The 19,057-nt window shown below is 40.0% G+C and overlaps 1 protein-coding gene across 7 annotated transcripts in view; it reads left to right on the forward strand.

Moving 5' to 3' along the window:
* Cpeb3 (cytoplasmic polyadenylation element binding protein 3) overlaps nucleotides 1-19,057 on the forward strand; it is a 190,747-nt gene that overhangs the window by 55,860 nt on the left and 115,830 nt on the right. For 5 of the 7 annotated variants that reach the window (XM_055614100.1, XM_055614097.1, XM_055614095.1 and 2 more), the window contains exon 3: nucleotides 17,393-17,552. In XM_055614100.1, coding sequence (XP_055470075.1) covers nucleotides 17,393-17,552 — 160 coding nt within the window. The remainder of the gene's footprint in view (nucleotides 1-17,392; nucleotides 17,553-19,057) is intronic. The other 2 variants (XM_055614098.1, XM_055614099.1) reach the window with 1 other exon arrangement.

Here is a 19,057-nt window from a genome sequence, read left to right on the forward strand (position 1 = left end):
TAGGGTGAATCCTTTAGTTAGGCACCAGCCTGAGTTCTCGTCTTTGATAAGATATTTAACTGTTGTCTTCAGCAATAGAACCTTCCATACATTTGTAGAAAGCAACCGATAGCCTTGGTAATAGCCTATGATGTTTATGAGTAAGTGGGGCCCCTTTGGCCAATTGCTCAACAAGATGTAACCCATTCCTGGCACTGGAGGTTTCACTGTCTCACTGGAGGGACTGCCTCCCCTATTATTTGGTGACTCCATTTAGAGTCCTTTTTATATACATTATATTTTGGGAAACTTCTACATTAACCGGTTTCCACATTGCTCCTCAAATGTCCCTTAGTGTTACTTGTCCTTCCACATACTCCCTTCTTGTCCCTTTCTTTATCCCCTTCCCCACTTAATCCTTCCACTAGTCTCCCCCCCTGTCTCTCCCTAAGAGTGTAGCCTAGTTTCTCTTCCCAGGGAGAGCTTCTCCCTTCCCATCATCCTTCTAACTCTGAAGACAGATTGTTGTACCAATATTGAAGGCTTAAAAACTAAAAACCATGTAAAAGAGAAAACATAACTATATGTCTCTTTGGGTCTGGGTTAACTCATTCAGGATGGGTTTTTTCCTAGATCCTCCCATTTACCTGCAAATTTTGTTTTTCTTAAGAGTTGAATAATATTCTGTTGCATAAATGTAGCACATTTTCATTATCCATTCATCAGTTGATATGCAAAGTGCAAATAGTACTAGGCACATAGCCAACATTGATTAGTTCTGCTAATACTGAATTTTTCCAGTAGGCCTTTTGTTGTTTGCTTGAGATGAGAAAATTTGTTTTTTTTTTTTTTCCTTCTTCAGCCCACTGTTTTCAGATCCTCTATGTCAGTGGTTCTTAACCTCCCTAATGCTGTGACTCTTTAATACAATTTCTCATGTTGTGGTGACACCCCCAACCAAAAATAATTTCATTCCTATTTCATAACTGTAATTTTGCTACTGTTATGATTTGTAAAGTAAATATCTACTATGCAGGATAGCTGATATACTTGACTCCCAAGTGAATCCTGGAGGATTCACTGAACTATATCCTTAGTGATTTTCAAGGATTTGGCCAGTGTATATCACATAGAAGCAAACCTTACCTATTTTCAACCTTCAGCCTATATGCCCTTTAAAGACTCTTTGTCCTTTTCTTATTTCTTGAGGAAGCTGAGCAATCTCCTTGCCTCTGGCCTCTCCTGTGTTTGCTCCCATGATTCCCAAGCACACAGCTGTCACTGCATTATCTCATTATATAATTGTTATCTGTTAACTATGGTTGGCTAGGGCTTCTTGTAGTTAGAGTTGTGCTTGTTTTCATCGTTAATGCTCTGCTCATTAAGATTTTCAATAAACACATGTGAAACAAATGAGGCACGACTCTCAGAAGAGTTTCAGAACCTTTGGCAAAATTTGTTAGCACCAAGATCCAAAAGTAAATAAAGAAATTTTTTCTTTTGAAAAATATTTTGTAAACGGTATGGTAGCAAATGCTTGTAATCCAGGCTTTTTGGAGATAGAGACTGGAGGTCCAGAAGTTCAAGGTCGTTCTCTGGTTACAAGCAAGAAGAGGCCAAAATGGCCTAGGAGAGCTTGTTTTCAAACAAATGAAATAATTCTGTCATGTGGAAATTCTAGAAATTCGAACAGAATCTTTCTTTGTAAAAATTTTTTTATTATTATCATTTACTAGCAATTTATTTAATTTGTATCCAAGCTGTGTCCTTCCTCATCTCCTCCCAATCCCACCCTCTTTCCCTCTTCTCCCTCTATGCCCCTCCCCAGTCCACGGATGGGGAGGTTCTTCTCTACCCCTTCTATTTGACCCTAGCCTATCAGGGCTCATCAGGTTACATTGTCTTCCTCTGTGGCCTGGCAAGGCTGCACCTCCAAGGGGAGGTGATCAGAGAGCCTGTCACTGAGTTCATGCCAGAGAAAGCACCTGCTCCCCTTATTAGGGAACCCACTTGGAGACTGAATCTATGGGCTACATCTGAGCCAGGGTTTTAGGTCCTCTCCATGCATTGTCTTTGGTTGGGATACCTATCACTGCAGAGCCCCCAGGGCTCAGTTTTATTGGCTCTGTTGGTCTCCTTTCGGAGCTCCTGTCCCCTCCAGGTCTTTCTATCTCCCTCTTTTTTCATAACATTCCATGCACTCTGTTCTGCTTTGATACCTTGATCAGTAGAGTCTTTCAGAAGCCAACTGTGGTAGGCTCCTGTCCTGTTCCCTGTCTTCTCCTGCTTCCAATGTCTATCACACTTGTCCTTTTGAATGAGGTTGGGCATCTTCCTCAGACTCTTTCTTAATTTTATTTATTTATTTATTTTTAATTTTTTTTAATTAATTATACTTTATTCATTTTGTATCCCCCCATAAGCCCCACCCTCCTCCCCTCCTGGTCCCACCCTCCCCCCTTTCTGCATGCATGCCCCTCCCCAAGTCCACTGATAGGGGAGGTCCTCCTCTCCTTCTTTCTGATCTTAGTCTATCAGTTCTCATCAGAAGTGGCTGCATTGTCAGGGTTCTAGGTTATCTCCACGGATAGTCCTTGCTTGGAGTATGAGTCTCTGGGAAGTTCCCTGTGTTCAAATTATCTTGTTCTGTTGCTCTCCTTGTGGAGTTCCTGTCCTCTCCAGTTCTCTTAATTTTATTTTATCATCTTTATGCATTAGAGTGGTACAACTTTTAAGTAAATTTAGTAACCTTCCAAAAACCAGATATTTTATTTAATGTAGTTGATTTACGTTTAGACTTTACCATGTGTATTAAAGGTGATAACATTTAAATAGAATGGAGTACTATAATTTTTTTTCTGAAACAGTCTGTGTGTAGCTAAACCATCTTCAAGAATGCCTGATTTGTATTGAGGACAGAATTTAATGTCAGCATCTTTAGTTGTAAACAAAAGGGAAATTTCAGCATCAGCTTCATAGGACAGTTGTAAAAATATTGAGATAATGCAATTAAGTGAGCCGTGTAGTACAGATGGCACTGTCCATTGCATGGTAGCTGTGATTTAGTTCTATCAGCCTGTGTGGCTGGCGTGTGCATGGAAGACAGGGCAACTTCAGGAGGTCCATCCTAAGAGGTGGAACACAGGCAGTCAGGCTTCGGAGGCACAAGTCTCTAGTGAGCCATTGCACAGGGCCTTGTTTTATTTGTAATCAGAATGTATAGTAAATTTAAGATGTAAAATTTTTTTGTTTGAGTCTGGCTTTTTTTTTCTTCCTGTTTTCTTCATCTGGAAAGAGGGCTTTGGAAATTGAATAATAAGTAGTTTTCCAGTGGTGGCTAGGAAGTGACAGTGAAGAGTTGTATTTCAGAGATGTCAGTCTGTACATTGGGCAGACTATTATCTATGTCTCTGAGAAAACCTTAGAAAACTGCCAGTTAGACTTTTGCCTTCTATCATCTGTTTGCCTCAAAGCAGCAATACAAATATTAAATCCAAGATCAAGAGGATAACAGGGGGCCACAGCAGAAGCGTTCACGTCGCGGCCCCTGTCAGATTCTGGTGAATCTGCGAATTCTGCTGTACATTCCTCACCTTGCCCTTGGGTCAGATAATAATTGAAGTGAACAGGAAGATGGTAGACTTACTGTATCATTTATGTTCCCATGATTCTTCTAGTAAGTTGGTGGAGTATACCAAACACTCTCTGATCATAAATGGGGTGAGGGAAGTCACTGAAGGATACATCAGTGTTTGTTTTCACAACAAAACATACATTTTTAAATTAAGGAAATCAGAAGCAGACTGGAGAGATGACTCTGAGGTTAAGAGCACTGGCTGTTCTTCCAAAGGTCTTGAGTTCAATTCCCAGCCATGGTGGCTCACAACCATCTGTGATGAAATCTGGTGCCCTCTTCTGGCTTGCAGGCAGAATATTGTATAAATAATAAAATAAATCTTAAAAAAAAATCAGAAGCAATAGAAGACACGAGAAGATGTTGCTTGTAGCTATATGGTTCTGTATGTAGGTTTCTGAAGGAGCATGGAGACATCCTGCACCCTCAGATGTGTGACGCCCGTAAGATGGATGACTTTTGTCTGGCAGTGGATATTGACTTTGGAAGTTTAGGTTTTGTTTCTCAGATCCTTTAGTGGTTCTTGAATGGAGCAACTAATCATCAAGGCTTTATCTTTTCAGAATCATAGGTCAAAAAAGTTAAATCTGGTGACCCATTCCTAACATTATAGGTGGTGCCTTAGTGTCATAGTTACTGCTAAAGCCTTAGAATGGCTCAGAACTGTTTTATTGTTGTTTGCTTTGGTTTGGGGGAACAGGATCTTTCATTGCCCAGGCTGGCCTCAGACTACTGTGTAATTTAGGCTGACCTGATCCCTCTGCCTCTATTTCCCAGGTAAAACAGCTTCTTGAAAAGCTTCATAACATTGTTATAAGTACCCATGTTCAAGTTTTTATGTTGGCATGTGTTGTGATTTATCTTGGGCAGCTAGGAGTGGACTGTGGGGTTGTATTGCTAAATGTATGCTTGTCTTTGGAAGAAATTGCCAGACTGCTGCTCCAAAATGCCACTTTGCATCCCAGCAGCAGTCTTTAAGAGTCTGGCTCTTCTGCACATCAACCAGCATTTGAAAATGTTAAGGTTTTTGAAGGGTTCCCCCTTTTTAGCTCTTCTAGTAAGCATGTGCCTCTTTCTTTAAGTGAAAAATCTTGCAAAATAAAATGATCAGAATGAAAAGTTAGACACAGCAAGCAATCATCAAATATTTACTATGTGCTGTGCCCTGCTAGAATTCCGAGGAGGAAGTACAATACATTTTCACTTCCATGGGATTTAATGTTTATTGAGGGTGGCAAGTATGTAAGGAAAGCAGAAGCTATGCCAGGTGTGGAAGCTGAGGAAGGGGGACCTCTGTGAGTCTAGGCCAGCCAGGACTGCATAGTGAGATCCTATCTAAAGAGACAGAGTGTGGGGGAGGGCAGGAGAGGGGCCGGGTGCAGCTGCTACTCAGGAGTGAAGACTGCAGGAGCAACCTAAGGAAAGTGTATCAGAAAAAAAAAAAAAACAAAACAAAACAAAAAAAAAAACCTCAATTTTAACAGGCTGTGTATTAATTCTTTATAGTCAGAATATTGAGGTGGATTGGAGCAGGGAACAAATGTGTAGCTGTACCTGGATCTTTTCCATGTTATAGAAGGGTTGACATTTATAATCAGGAAAAAGGAAGAATATAAATAGCTGCATGTATTGCTGCATAATGTCATTGTAAGATAGGTTTTGATAGTAAGGGGACCAAGCTTCCCCTTACATTATTAAGGAGCTTCTCGGGAATAACAGTCTCCTGGTTAACAACCAATTATTTGGAGTGTCATCAGCTAATCACTTTTAAACATCACATACAGGAAATAAACCAGGAAAGGAGACAGACTGAGTGTTTTGTAGCCCTTAGTGTCTGTTATATATTGTAGTCATTGCTGGCTCTTTCTTCACCCTCCCTAGGTTTGATCTCTACCTTTAACTCAATATACTGCCAAATGTAGTCACACTTTCCGCTTTTCCTGCAGGCTGTCTCTATAGTCTTGGTTGCCATGGAACTTGTGTTGACCCTCCTGTCTTAGCCTCTCAAGTGCTGAGATTACAAGCATGTGTTACTGTGTCTGGCTTTATACTTTTCTTTTCTCCTTTTCTTCTTCTCTTGATTCCCCTTCAGTCTGTTTTATAGTACTGAAGATTAAACCAAGGGCCTCTCGAATGCAAAATAGTATGCATCATTAAACCATATTTCCATGATCTTGTAATCATTTGACAAAAGTGTTCATGCACTGCTTCAGTATGAACTATTTACCACAGTCAGCAATAACAGTTGTTTGTACATTTGACTCCTTTAGAACTTTCCCTGCAGAATCTGACCTCAATATGTAAAGCGTTTCTGATGAATAAGGGATTCAAAGAGCCAGTTTCCTATAGCTTGATGTACAGAGCCTTTTAGCTGCCCAATGATAAGATCATTGTGAAGAAAAATTATGACTGGACAAAACAGGAAGAGACTAGACAGTAATGTGCTTCAGTTGAGTCCTGTTGCTGTAACTGAGCAGGCTCAAACCAGGAATGGCTGCTATCTTCTGTTTTCTTTGTTTGGGGGGGTTGTTTTGTTTTGTTTTTTCCATGGCAGGATTTCTCTATGTAGAACTTTGTAGACCAGGCTGGCCTCAGACTCAGAAAGATCCACCTACCTCTGCCTCCCAAATGCTGGAATGAAAGGCATGTGTTATCACTGCTTGGCTTCTTTGTTTGTTGGTTGGTTTTGAAACAAGATCTTATGCCTGGGCTGGCCTGCAACTCTGTATATAGCTGAGGGTGACCTTAAATTTCTGATTCTGTGTCTCCTTCCCAAGTGCTGGAATTATGGGCAAGTACAAAGATTCCCTTTGTGCAGCGCTGGGGATCAGGCCTGCGGCATATGCATGCTATGGAAGTGCTCTGATTTACAACTCCAGCCTTCTAAATTTTTTTAAACATTTCAGAACTTTACTTCTCTTGGTTTTCTGTATACACTGCAAGAAAATACAGTGTGGTAAAAAGGTTAAAGTAATTGGAATTAGTCATCTTCAAGAAGAAAAAGATGGGAACTAATTATTTTCTGTGTAGGCCTTAATCTTATTCAAGGCTATATTGAGAATTGTTGAAAATTGTTGTACTGAACCCTCCCCCCCCCGCCTTAAAACAGTTAAAGGATTTTCAAGCTAGGTATGTTGGCACCTGCCTTTGAGGCAGGCAGATCTCTGAGTTGAAGGATAGCCTGGTCTACAGAGAGTGTTCCAGTCAGAGCTACACAGAGAGACCTGTTTCAGAAAACAAAACAAAACAAAAACCTAAACAAACATAAAGGAAATCCAAATTCACAGCTAGACTCCCTCCATTCTCCAACCCCACCATGCCAGAAAATGAAGAAAAATGTCATTTATAGAGATAGCAGGGTAGATAGAACAGTTGTTTGCCAGTGAGTTACGGGGGAGGTATGGGTTCACATTTTCTAGATACAGACATAACAGTCTCATTGGAGATGGTTAAAATAGGTTATTAACTGAGGGACTCCATATTCTGTATTGGGTAAAGCTTTTCCTCTTTCCCTTCAAGGTTAGATAGGCTTCTCTTTATTTGTAAGAGGTTTTACTGTGAGGGCAATGTGTGTACCAGACTGCCTGTCATGTCAGTAAACTGCTTGTCATTTCTGAAGCCTGTTTTTCTGACAGGTTATGACATATGATAGCAGTAGTTGGTTTAGAAGTATAAATTCCTACACTTCTATTTTGCAGTCCATAGAAATTTTATGTTACTGCTTATGTAATTGTTTGCTGGTCCTATTTAATAGCGAGCACTGCATGTCTGATCTGTTCCTTGTAGTATTCTTAATTACATCTATTCTTGAAGTCACTTTATGCTGGGCTCTTATGTATTTATTGCCTCTTTGGTTTTTAAAATAGGGCTGGGAAGGTTCATAAATCCTTGTTTTAGTATTTGTGATGTTATTAATAGAAGCCATAGGTTGAGGGACAGTTGTGCCAAAGTAGAGCAGCAGAGAAGTGATGAAGTTAAAGGACCAAATGGAAATGTTGGGAAAATTAGGGACAAGGAATGAAATGCCCTAATCAGAAATGATTTTGTAGATTGTACACTGAAATGATGACTTGATTACTTTGTGGGAAAGATGTATTTATTACTGAATAGAGGAGAGGAAAGACGATACTATATATAACCTATTAAAAGGGAGCTGTCTCAACACTGAGGAAATCTAAACAATCATTAGGTCTTACTACAAAAGCCTATATGCCACAGCATTTGAAAATCTAAGTGAAATGGACAATTTTCTTGATATATTCCATTTACCAAAATTAAATGAAGGTTAGGTAAGTAGATTAAATAGTCCTATATCCTCCAAGGAAATAGAAGCAGTTATCAAAAGTCCTCCTTCAAAAAAAAAAAAAAAAAGCCCAGGACCATATGGTTTCAGCTCAGAATTCTACCAGACCTTCAAAAGAAGAGCTAACTCCATTTCTCTTCAAACTATTCCACAAAATAGAAACAGAAAGAACATTACCAAACTCATTCTGTGAAGCCACAGTCACCTTGATACCTAAACAATACAAAGACCCAATTAAAAAAAAAGAGAACCTCTCTCTCTTTTGTGAACATTGATGCAAAAATACTCAAATATTTGCAAACCAAATTCAAGAACACATAAAAGATATCATCCACCATGACCAAGTAGCTTCATCCCAGGCATACAGGGGTGGTTCAATATTCAGAAATCCATCAATGTATCCACCACATAAACAAACTGAAGGAGAAAAACCACATGATCATCTCCTTAGATGCCAAAAAAGCATTTGACAGAATCTGACACCCATTCATGTTTTAAAGTATTTGAGAGATCAGGAATACAATGCACATACTTAAACATAGTGAAAGCAATATACAGCAAGCTTACAGCCAACGTCAAACCAAATGGAGAGAAACTTAAATGAGTTGCACTGAAATCAGGGACAAGGTAAGGCTGTTCACTCTCTCCATATCTCTTCAACATAGTACTTGAAGTCCTAGCTAGAGCAATAAGACAACTAAAGGAGATCAAGGGGATACAAATCGGAAAGAAAGAAGTCAAAGTATCACTATTTGCAGATGATATGATGGTATACATGAGTGACCCCAAAAATTCAACCAGAGAACTCTTTTAGCTGATAAACACCTTCAGCAAAGTGGCTGGATACAAAATTTAACTCAAAAGAAAATCAGTAGCCCTTCTGTATACAAAAGACAAAAGGGCTGAGAAAGAAATTAGGGAAACTATACCCTTCATAATAGCCACTAACAACATAAAGTACCTTGATGTGACTCTAACCAAGAAAGTGAAAGACCTATTTGAAAAAAACTTCCAAGTCTCTGAAGAAAGAAATTGAAAAAGATATCAGAATATGGAAAGATCTCCCATGCTCATGGATCAGTAGGATTAACATAATGAGAATGGCCATCCTGCCAAAAGCAATCTACAGATTCAATGCAATTACCATTAAAGTACCAACACAGTTGTTTACAGACCTTGAAAGAACAAGTCTCAATTTCATATGGAAAAAAAAAAAAAAAAAAAAAACAACCAAAAAACGACAACCCAGAATTGCTAAAACAATCCTGTACAACAACAAATCATCTGGAGGTATCTCCATCTCTGATCTCAAGCTGTACTACAGAGCAATAGTCATAAAAACTGCATGGTACTGGCTTAGAAACAGAATGATGGATCAATGGAATCGAATAGAAGACCTAGAAATAAATCCACACACCTACAGATATTTGGTTTTTTTTGACAAAGAAGCCAAAACCATACAATGGAAAAAAAAAAAAAAGGTGCATCTTCAACAAATGGAGCAGGTCTAACTGGATATCTACATGTAGAAAAATGCAAATAGGTCAATACTTATCACCCTGCACAAAACTAAAGTCCAAGTGGATCAAAGACATCAACATGAAACCAGACACACTAAATCTATTAGAAAAAGTGGGGAAGAGCCTTGACCTCATTGGTACAGGAGACAACTTTCTGAACAGAACTCAAACAGCACAGGCTCTAAGATCAACAATCAATAAATAGGACCTCATGAAACTGAAAAGCTTCTGTAAAGCGAAGGACACTGTCATCAGAACAAAAAGACAGTCTACAGACTAGGAAAGGATCTTCACCAACCCTATATCTGACAGAGGGCTAATATCCAGAATATATAAAGAACTCATGAAGTTAAAAAGCAACAAAGCAAGTAATCCAATTAAAAAATGGGGTACAGAGCTACACAGAGGTTTCTCAAAAGAGGAATATCAAATGGCAGAGAAACACTTAAGAAATGTTCAACATCCTTTAATCATCAGGGAAATTCAAATCAAAATGACCCTGAGATTTCACCTTACACCTATCAGATCAAAAACTCAAGTGACAGTACATGCTGGAGAGGATGTGGAGAAAGGGGAACCCTCCTCCATTGCTGGTGGGAATGTAAACTTGTACAACCACTTTGGAAATCAGTCTGGCGCTTTCTCAGACAATTAGGAATAATGCTACCTCAAGATCCAGCTATACCATTCCTAGGCATATGTCCAAAAGATACTCAAGTATACAACAAGGACATTTGTTTGACCATGTTTGTAGCAGCTTTATTCATAATAGCTAGAATCTGGAAACAACCCAGATGCCCCTCAACTGAGGAATGGGTACGGAAATTGTGGTACATTTACACAGTGGAATACTACTCAGCTAGTAAAAACAAGGAAATCATGAAAGTAAGGTATCCCAGAAGCAGAAGACACACATGGTATATACTCACTTACAAGTGGAAATTAGCCATATAATATAGGATAAACATACTAAAATCTTTACACCTAAAGAAGCTAAGCAAGGAGGAGGACCCTAGGTAAGATGATCAATCCTCACTCAGAAAGGCAAATCGGAAGAGGGAAAAAACAGGGAACAGGACAGGAGCCTACTACAGAGAACCTCTGAAAGACTCTTCCTAGCAGGGTATCAAAGCAGATGCTGAGACTCATAGCCAAACTTTGGGTAGAGTGCAGGGAATCTTAAGAGAGAAGGGGTAGATAGAAAGACCTGGAGAGGACAGGAACTTCACAAGGGGGAGCAACAGAACCAAAAAAAAAAAAAAAATCTGGGCCCAGGGGTCTTTTCTGAGACTGATACTCCAACCAAGGACCATTCATGGAGATAATCTAGAACCTCTGCACAGATATAGCCCATGGCAGCTCAGTTTCCAAGTGGGTGCTCTAGTAATGGGAAAAGGGATTGTCTCTGACATGAACCCAGTGGCTGGCTCTTTGATCACATCCCCCTGAGGGGGGAACAGCCTTACCAAGGTGCAGAGGAAGACCATGTAGCCAGTCCTGATGAGACCCAGTATGCTAGGGTCAGAGGAAAGGGGTGGAGGACCTCCCCTATAGTGGGAGGAGGGGCATGGGAAGAGATGAGGGAGGGAGGGGGCTATAGCTGGCATAAAAAGTGAATGAACTGTAATTAATAAAATAATAATTTTTTTTTTAGAAAGGGAGCTGTCTCAGAAGCACAGTATTGGCCAAAGAAAGCAAACTACATGATATGTACATTTTCATGTTTAGAGAAAAGCAATGTAGAACATGATAGAAATACAGTTCTTAGTGTCTGGTAGGTCTGTTTCAGGGCCCTTTGTGCAGGTAATCAAATTTATATTTATAAACTGGTGCATCAGTATAGAGCCTATACATATCCTACCGAAACTGTAATTTTAAAAAATCTTTTTTACTAGATGTTGGGAATGCTGTTTATTGAAGTCAGAGAATAGCTTGTGGGAGTTGGTTCTTTCTTGACCATGTGAGTTCAGGAGTCAGACTCAGGTTGTCAGGTGCTTCTACCTGCTTAGTCACCCCAGCCATGAAATTTGAATCAGCTTTGGATTACATACAGTAGTCACTGTGTAATAGCTGTTATATTGTTGAAAAAGCAGGAAGTTAAAAAGTCTGTATGTGTTACAGTCCAGCTGTCCTTTGTTCAAGCATTTATAAATCTGCTTTCGAGCTTACAGACACTAAATCCATGACTATTTGGAAGGGCCAATTTTGTGTTTTTAAACATTTGGAAAAATATATGCCAAATATTTATAGCTATCTGAAAGAGAAGGTATGACTGGAGACTTTGGTATTTTTGTAGTGCTCTGTATATGTGCTTGAGAAGAATAATTCACCAATTAAACCATACAGTTTAAAAAAGTTAGGCCAAGCCAGGTGTTGTACAACTGGGTGACCCTAGCCCTGGTGAGGTCAAGGTAAATCCAAGTGAGGCCACCCTGGCTCACCTGTCAGCCTTAGTCCTCAAAGACAAGACTGAGAACTCCAGGCTGGACTCTCAGAGCCAGCTTCCATGCCTCCCCTGACTTCCAGCCAGTCTACCCACCACTGGGCCCTGGGCCTGGGGCCATATGGAGCTAGACCCCAATCCCTACTTCAAAGACCCCTGATCTTCCCCTGAGTAAGTTCCATTTCCTGTCACCTACCTCTCCCACCATGTCAAGCTGGGACTGCTCAGAGTTTCTGAAACCAGATTTCTAATCGAAAGTTCAGCTATACCCTACCTGCCATGCTGATCAGGCACCAGTCTGAGTCTGAACCCTGAAACTCAGGGTGGTCCGAAGACTAGGAGTCAACCTGACAGATTGAGGTAAAGGCAAAAAATGAACAGAAGTCAAATATCCTAACTTCAAGGAAGGCCTCTGTCTCAAAACAAACAAATTAAAAAATAGTATGGTGTTGTCATAAAAACAGATAACTTTGATCAATGAAATAGAATTAAAAACTCAGACATAAGTCTAATATATGCACACCTGCTTTTGGACAAAGAATCCCAAAATGTACACTGAAGAAAATACAACATCTTCAACAAATAGTACTGGTCAAACTGGATAGCTGCATGTAGAAAAATAAAAATAGATTCATGTCTATGATCATACACAAAACACAACTCCAAATGGATCAAAGACATCAATCTAAGACCAAATACTCAGAACCTGATAGACGAGAGAGTAGGGAATAGGCTTAAGCTCATTGGCACAGAAAAAGATTTTCTGAAGATGACCTCAATTATATAGACATTAAGATGAACAATTAATAAGTGGGACCTCATGAAACTAAAAGGCTTCTATATGCAAAGGATTTCATCAGTCAAGCAAGGAGGCAGCCTGCTAAATGGGGAAAAAAAATCTTTGCTAATTATACATATGACTGGTATGTTTGCAGCCTGACTTTTACATAAGCCTGACAGTTACATAAGCTCCGTCCACCTCTTTCTGTCTGTGAGGTGGGTAATACCTATCCTGGGGATGGCAGAGAACTGAAGAACCCAGTTCAGTATCTAGCATATTACATGGTACCATGGTTATGTTATTATTTTATTTTTAGTTAGTTAGTGTGCGTGTGTTAGAGAGAGAGAGAGAAGAGAGAGCAAGAGCACACCACTAGCCTTCCTGCCTGCCTGTGGAGTTCAGAGAACTTGAAGGAGTTATTTCTCTCCTTTCACCACGTGTGTCCCAGGGATCAAACTCAGGTCATCAGGCTTAGCTGAAAGCTCCACTGGGCCACCTTGTTGACCTGCCATGGTTATTTTTCATCACTTTGTTCCCAGATACTGTTGGCTCTTAGAGCCTTCTTCTTTGTGTTTCTAGGGAAGGAAATACCCAAGTATGAAAAATCCAGAAACGCAGGGAGTAAATGAGGTAGGACTGAGAGGCAGAGCCATGGATGGCCCAGAAAATAATCAAACCTCTTCTTGCGGTTAATTAGTTGTCATTTGAATGAGGGTAATTGACCAAGGGCAAGTGAATCAGGTTGCTTGTATGGCAGGGGTGGAAGAGGTATCTGTGGGTTGTGTCTGGGTTAAAGAGGGTGGGGAGGTGTTTTAAAAAGAGAGGGAATAAGAGGAGGTCACATGGATTTGATTGAATTTGGACCCTGGTACCACCACTGCAACTTGTCACTACTGACTCTGTCCAGGACTTACTTGCTTAAGGGAGACAAAACATACCTTCTTCTGAGAGACTTAGTTTCTTCAGGCGGAAGTCTCATTATACAGCCAGGCTGCCCTCACACCCTCTCTCCTGCTGCCTCAGCCTCCCAAGAGGGCTGCTCTACAGATGCACCTCACCTGTGCCTTCCTTCTTCCTTCCTTGAGTAAGGAGGTAATTTTATATACCTGATAAATTTATTAGTGTGAAGTCAGGCAGGGGAAAGAGATCGGGACTCCTGCAGGAGGGAGGTGAACTACTGCCACATGCAAGCGGCTCATTGTCTTCGTTCATTTGTAGAGAACCCCAGCAATGAGCTGTGTGGCTTAGAGGTGTTCTCATTCTTCTGGGGATCTGCTTACTGCTTGCTAAAGGCAAACAGAAAATTGTTTTTCTTCTTTCTTCTTTGGGGAAGCAAAACTTAGAGGAAAAAACTCTATGAGTGGGTTGCTATTTGCTTACTTGATTGGTTTAGAGGTTGTGTATTAGTTTGTGTGGGTGCACACACGCCACAATGCACACGTAGGCGTCAGAAGACAGTTTTTAGTTCTCACTAGAGGTCCCAGGATTGAACTGAGGACTTCAGGGTTACCACACAGGCAGTAATACCTGATGAACCATTTTACTGTCACATCCTCCCCCTTTTTAGACAGTGTCTCACATTTGTGGCTTAATCTGGCCTGGACTCTTGTCAATGTTACCATTTATAATATCTGTGATCTATGAATTGTAGATTATTTTTCTTTATGCATAATTTCTATTGAACATTATTGCAAAGTTTTTAGTTTTTTTTTTTTTTTTCCTGTTTTTTCTGACTGCCTTCCTTGGTTAATCAGTTATTTCAGGATTGTTTACTACAAATAAACTGAAGGGAGTGACGGGTGGAGCAGCTCAAGGCTCTGAAACAGGATGTGAAGATAATGGCACTGGTTAGCTACAGAAACAGATGTGCAGGGGGCAGTAGGTGATAGTGATCCCTGCCAGCTAGATCAGCTTGAAGTGGCCTCAGGACCCCCTGTCCAGTGGAGCAGCACATGGAGAGTGTTGTTGCCCTTCCCCCTAGTAAACTTTTCAATATTAAGCGTGCTTATACATCCACTTATAACTCACTGAATTCTGGGTAAAATGGGCTTCTGAGGAAAGCATACCTTTTTTCTAGAAGGGTTCCTTCTCTTGAGGGAGGCGTATGGGGAGAAACAACAGGGAAAAGAGAAGCATTGGCTCGAGCCTGCCCGGGTCAGTGTGACTGCTTGCTTGGCCTATTCTTCCTGGAGCGAATTCTTGCTCCTTACTGGCTCTGGTTAAACTCTTGCTGACTGTGAGGTAGACTCCTGTGTCCTACCTGAGTTCTTCTCTTAGAGAACATAAGAACTGATACTGTTTCTGGGCTAAAGACCATAGGAAGCCAGAGACCTCCTCACAACATTGCTGTAGAGTGAAACCAAAAAGATGAAGGCAGTGCCCCAAATATAAAGTGATGAGGCTTGAATAGAATTCATTGTATTAAAAATTAGTCTCAATAGAGCACAGTTTTGTTCAGTTAAGAAGCATGTGCAAATTCTGTTACTCTCTGTACATGTCATGCTTTCATCTGTTGAGCATTAATAAACCCTGTTAGGTTAGTATCCATGAACTTTTACATGTTAAATCTGTTTAGTCCTGGGACATGACACACAGAAGACATTTTGTGTTCTTTCCATTGTTGTGCTACACACCATCCCGGTCTGTTATGCATTCTTGTGTGTGTATGCGCATGTGTATACTTGTAGAGGCCAGAGCTTGATGTCAGCTGTCTTTGTCCATCAGTCTCCACATTATTTTCTGAGACAAATTCTCAGATGAACCTGAAGTGGTAGATTAACTACAATGGACCTACTAAAGTCCCATCTGCCTGTGTCAGCCTGCTCAGTGCTGGGATTATAGATACACCGTGTTGAGTTTTCTATATGAGTGATGGATCCAAACTAAAGTTCCCCAGTTTGTGGGACACATACTTTACTCTCTCTATTATCTCCAAAGTCTTGGGCTGGACAGCAAGCACCTTTACCTACTGAACATTTTGCTTGCTTTTCTTAGAAAAATATTACTAAGTATGTTTGAGCTGGAGTCCAGGAGAGAGACAGAGAGGGAGAGGACAGGGAGAGAGAGAGAGAGAGAAGGAGAGACAGAAAAAGAGAGCACACTAGAACTTAAAGTTTAACTTTGGGTGTTGGTTCCCGGGAGCCATCCACTGTTCCTTTGAGGTAGGGTTTCTCAATGACCTACCACTATCTGAACAGGAGGGCCTGGCTGGCCAGTGAGTCCTAGGGATCCTCCTGTCTCTGTTTCCCTAGCACATGTCACCACAACCTGCATCTTTATGGAGGTCCAGGAGAGCTTAAGTCCTCCTGCCTGCAAGGCAAGCAATTTGCCAACTGATCTATCTCCCCAGCCCAGGGACTTGTATTTTAACCAGAACTACATGTGATTTTGACAGTTTGACTGGTTTGAGGTTCATTTGAACTTAGATACATCAAACACTCCCCTGAAAACATTTTCCTGCTAGATAGCCACCTAATCTAATCTCCTCAGTCCTCTCTAGACAGGGACTCACTACTACCACCAGCGAGGGCATTTCATCAGTAATTGCCTGTGATTTTATGCTTCCAAAGAAGTCATCTTATGTGGACTGGGTCAATTCTTTGAACAGAATTTTTTACTCCTTAGGGTATTGGTTTTGAGTTTAGATCTGAGTTCTAATCTTTGTTAAACTCACTTTCCTTGTGTGTACAATAGGTATGTTTTTACCTACTTTGAAAGATTGCAATAAGGATTAAAAAACAACAAACAAACAAACTCCCAGACTGTCTTGGCCAGGAAGAACCTTGAATGTCATCAAATAACCTTTTCTTTTGGGGGAAATGGAGGCGGCTCAGAGTCTTGTTTTATAACCCAAGCTAGCTTCCTGCAGTAGTCTCCTTACTGCTGGAGTAACAGGCAAGTCCCACCACACTCTGTCAAGCGCCTAAACAGTGTTCTTACTGTTGTCACGTAACCTCTTCACCGTGAATTTTTATTTCTTGCTTTAAAATTTTAGGATTTTTTGTATTTCTTTATTTATGAGTGTGTGTGTGTGTGTGTGTGTGTGCGCGCGCACGCATGCACAAATGCATGCCATAGAATACATGAGGAGGTTAGAGGACAACTTTTAGGAGTTTGTTATCTAATTCGTTGTCTTAAGCTTATTTTTCTTCTTAAATAAAACTACCCATGTGTGGAATTACTGGTCGTAAATATTAAAGTATTTTTTGGTAATTACGTTGAAATCATTGTCATGATTTTGCTGTTAGTATTTTGAGACTATGCCTGTGTCTGTAGCTCAGACAGGGCTGGAGCTTGCTACTTAGACACAAACTCTGGTCCTGTTGCCTCTTTTCAGTCAATCACCTTTTCGTTTTTTCAGAAAAGTGATTCTGGTTTTACACTAAGTTCTCAGTTGTGGTCTCTAGGAAATATTCCTGTGTTCATTGGAAAACATGGAGTAGATGGTAGAAGGCAAAGCTACCTTTGACCCATTTCATTTGAGAGAAAGTCAGTCTGAAGGAATGGGGCATTTATATTATAGATTATTAGGAAAAGGATGCACTTTAATTAAAAACCCTTCTTTTGAACGTATTGGCACTAAGACATTATTCTTAATAAAGAGTGAATGTGTTTTTAGACTTGTCTGTAACTTTCATTCAATTTGCCAGTCTACAGCAGGAAGCAGAACAAATATCATGTTAATTTATGAAGTAATTTTATGTATCGTCTTGTTCTGTGTTTTTGTTTTTAGGACCGGAGTAGGCCCTATGACACTTTTAACTTGCACTCCTTGGAGAACTCCTTAATGGATATGATAAGGACTGATCATGAGCCTCTGAAAGGTAAACACTACCCTCCCAGTGGCCCACCAATGAGTTTCGCTGATATAATGTGGAGGAATCATTTTGCAGGTTAGGAATATTCATATGTCCATTCTTGCTTGGTGTTTTAAGCAAAAATCAGCTTTTTAATACTTTTAATTTTTGTTGTTTTTATTTGTTTTTTGTTTGTTTGTTGTTTTGCTTTTGTAAAGCATTGTGGAATGTATTTAAAGTTGATTTTCTTTTTTAACCTGGGTTCAGCTACCTAGAATAATTATAGTTGGCATTTTAATCTGTTTATCTATAAGAAGTCTGTGTTGGGTAGCTGAGGTCATGGTTATAGCATGAAACCAGAAGCCAAATTTTCTGGGCTTTGTACATTTGGAATCGTTAGCTGAATCTGTAGAATTCATTTAAGTCCAGGTGTTACTGAAGAAAGGATGACGCTTAGTAAATCAGTCTCCAAAAGTTCTTCAGAAAGCTTCACATGATCCGGTTCCATTGTGTTAAGGTCTAACCTTTTCCTAGTATAGGAACATCACATCATAGTCTATGTGCAACCAATGGCCCCTTGCATAGTGTGGGATAAAGTTCAAGGAAGATACCTTAAAGTGTCTACATGTTTTTAGTACAATATAAGGTAGAACATTCCAAGATCAACTTTCTAATTTTAGAGTCGATGTAAACTCATAATTACAGATGGTTCTTTTTATAAATTATTCAGCAAGAGCCTACAATATTTTAAAAACTAATGCAAGTTGCTGGTATGGAAATATCCACTCCATTTTGAGTCAGGACTTTAATTAAAAACTGAATAGTTTGCCACAGGGATGCCCATGTTGTGTGTACTCCTCATCTTCTGGAATTGTGAGAATTTTCCCCTCCCTGCAAGTTGCGTGGCCCTTATTTAGGATGTGACCAACTGAACCTTTGACACTCGTTTCCTCACCAGAAATTCTTTCCATCATTTTCTTGTCATGCTCATTATTTTCTGCTGCTTTTCTTATTTCCCAGTGAACAGAAGTGTAATAGTAGGTAAAGAGAAAATCAAAGAGTCTTGAGAAAAGCTAGATTTTGAAGGGCTTTAGCAAAAGAAGAAAAGAAAAAATATTTGCTATTATATTTAGTCACTTACCACATCTTTCTTCAGCTAAAGTAGGTCCATGATAATTTGAAGCATGTTACACTCAGAGGTGTGAATGACATACAAATAATAATATTGGACTCTTAAGGGCACGCCTGTCATTCCTCTACCATGGGAGCCTCCCCTGACTGCCCTAACATTTGATTCCTGTTTCACGTGTACCTTCCGTATTCTTCCGTATGCTTTTCTTTTCTTCTTTTTGAGATAGGGTCCAACTGTGTAGTTCAGGTTGTCCTGGAACACATTATATGTCTCAGGCTGACCTTGGAACTTAGAATAGTCCCCCTGTTTCATCCTTGTGAGTGCTAGGATTGTAGGGATATACCATTGTATTCTTCCAGTGAAAAATTAGGAAAGAAAATTTAGATTATAGTCGCTGCATTAATTTTTTAGAATTTTTTGTATGTTGGTAAAGCAGAGCTATTTGTGCCACATTAAGTTTGGCATGGCC

The sequence above is a fragment of the Psammomys obesus genome, unplaced genomic scaffold, assembly GCF_907164565.1.
Source record: "Psammomys obesus unplaced genomic scaffold, mPsaObe1.curated_primary_1811, whole genome shotgun sequence".
NCBI lineage: Eukaryota > Metazoa > Chordata > Mammalia > Rodentia > Muridae > Psammomys > Psammomys obesus.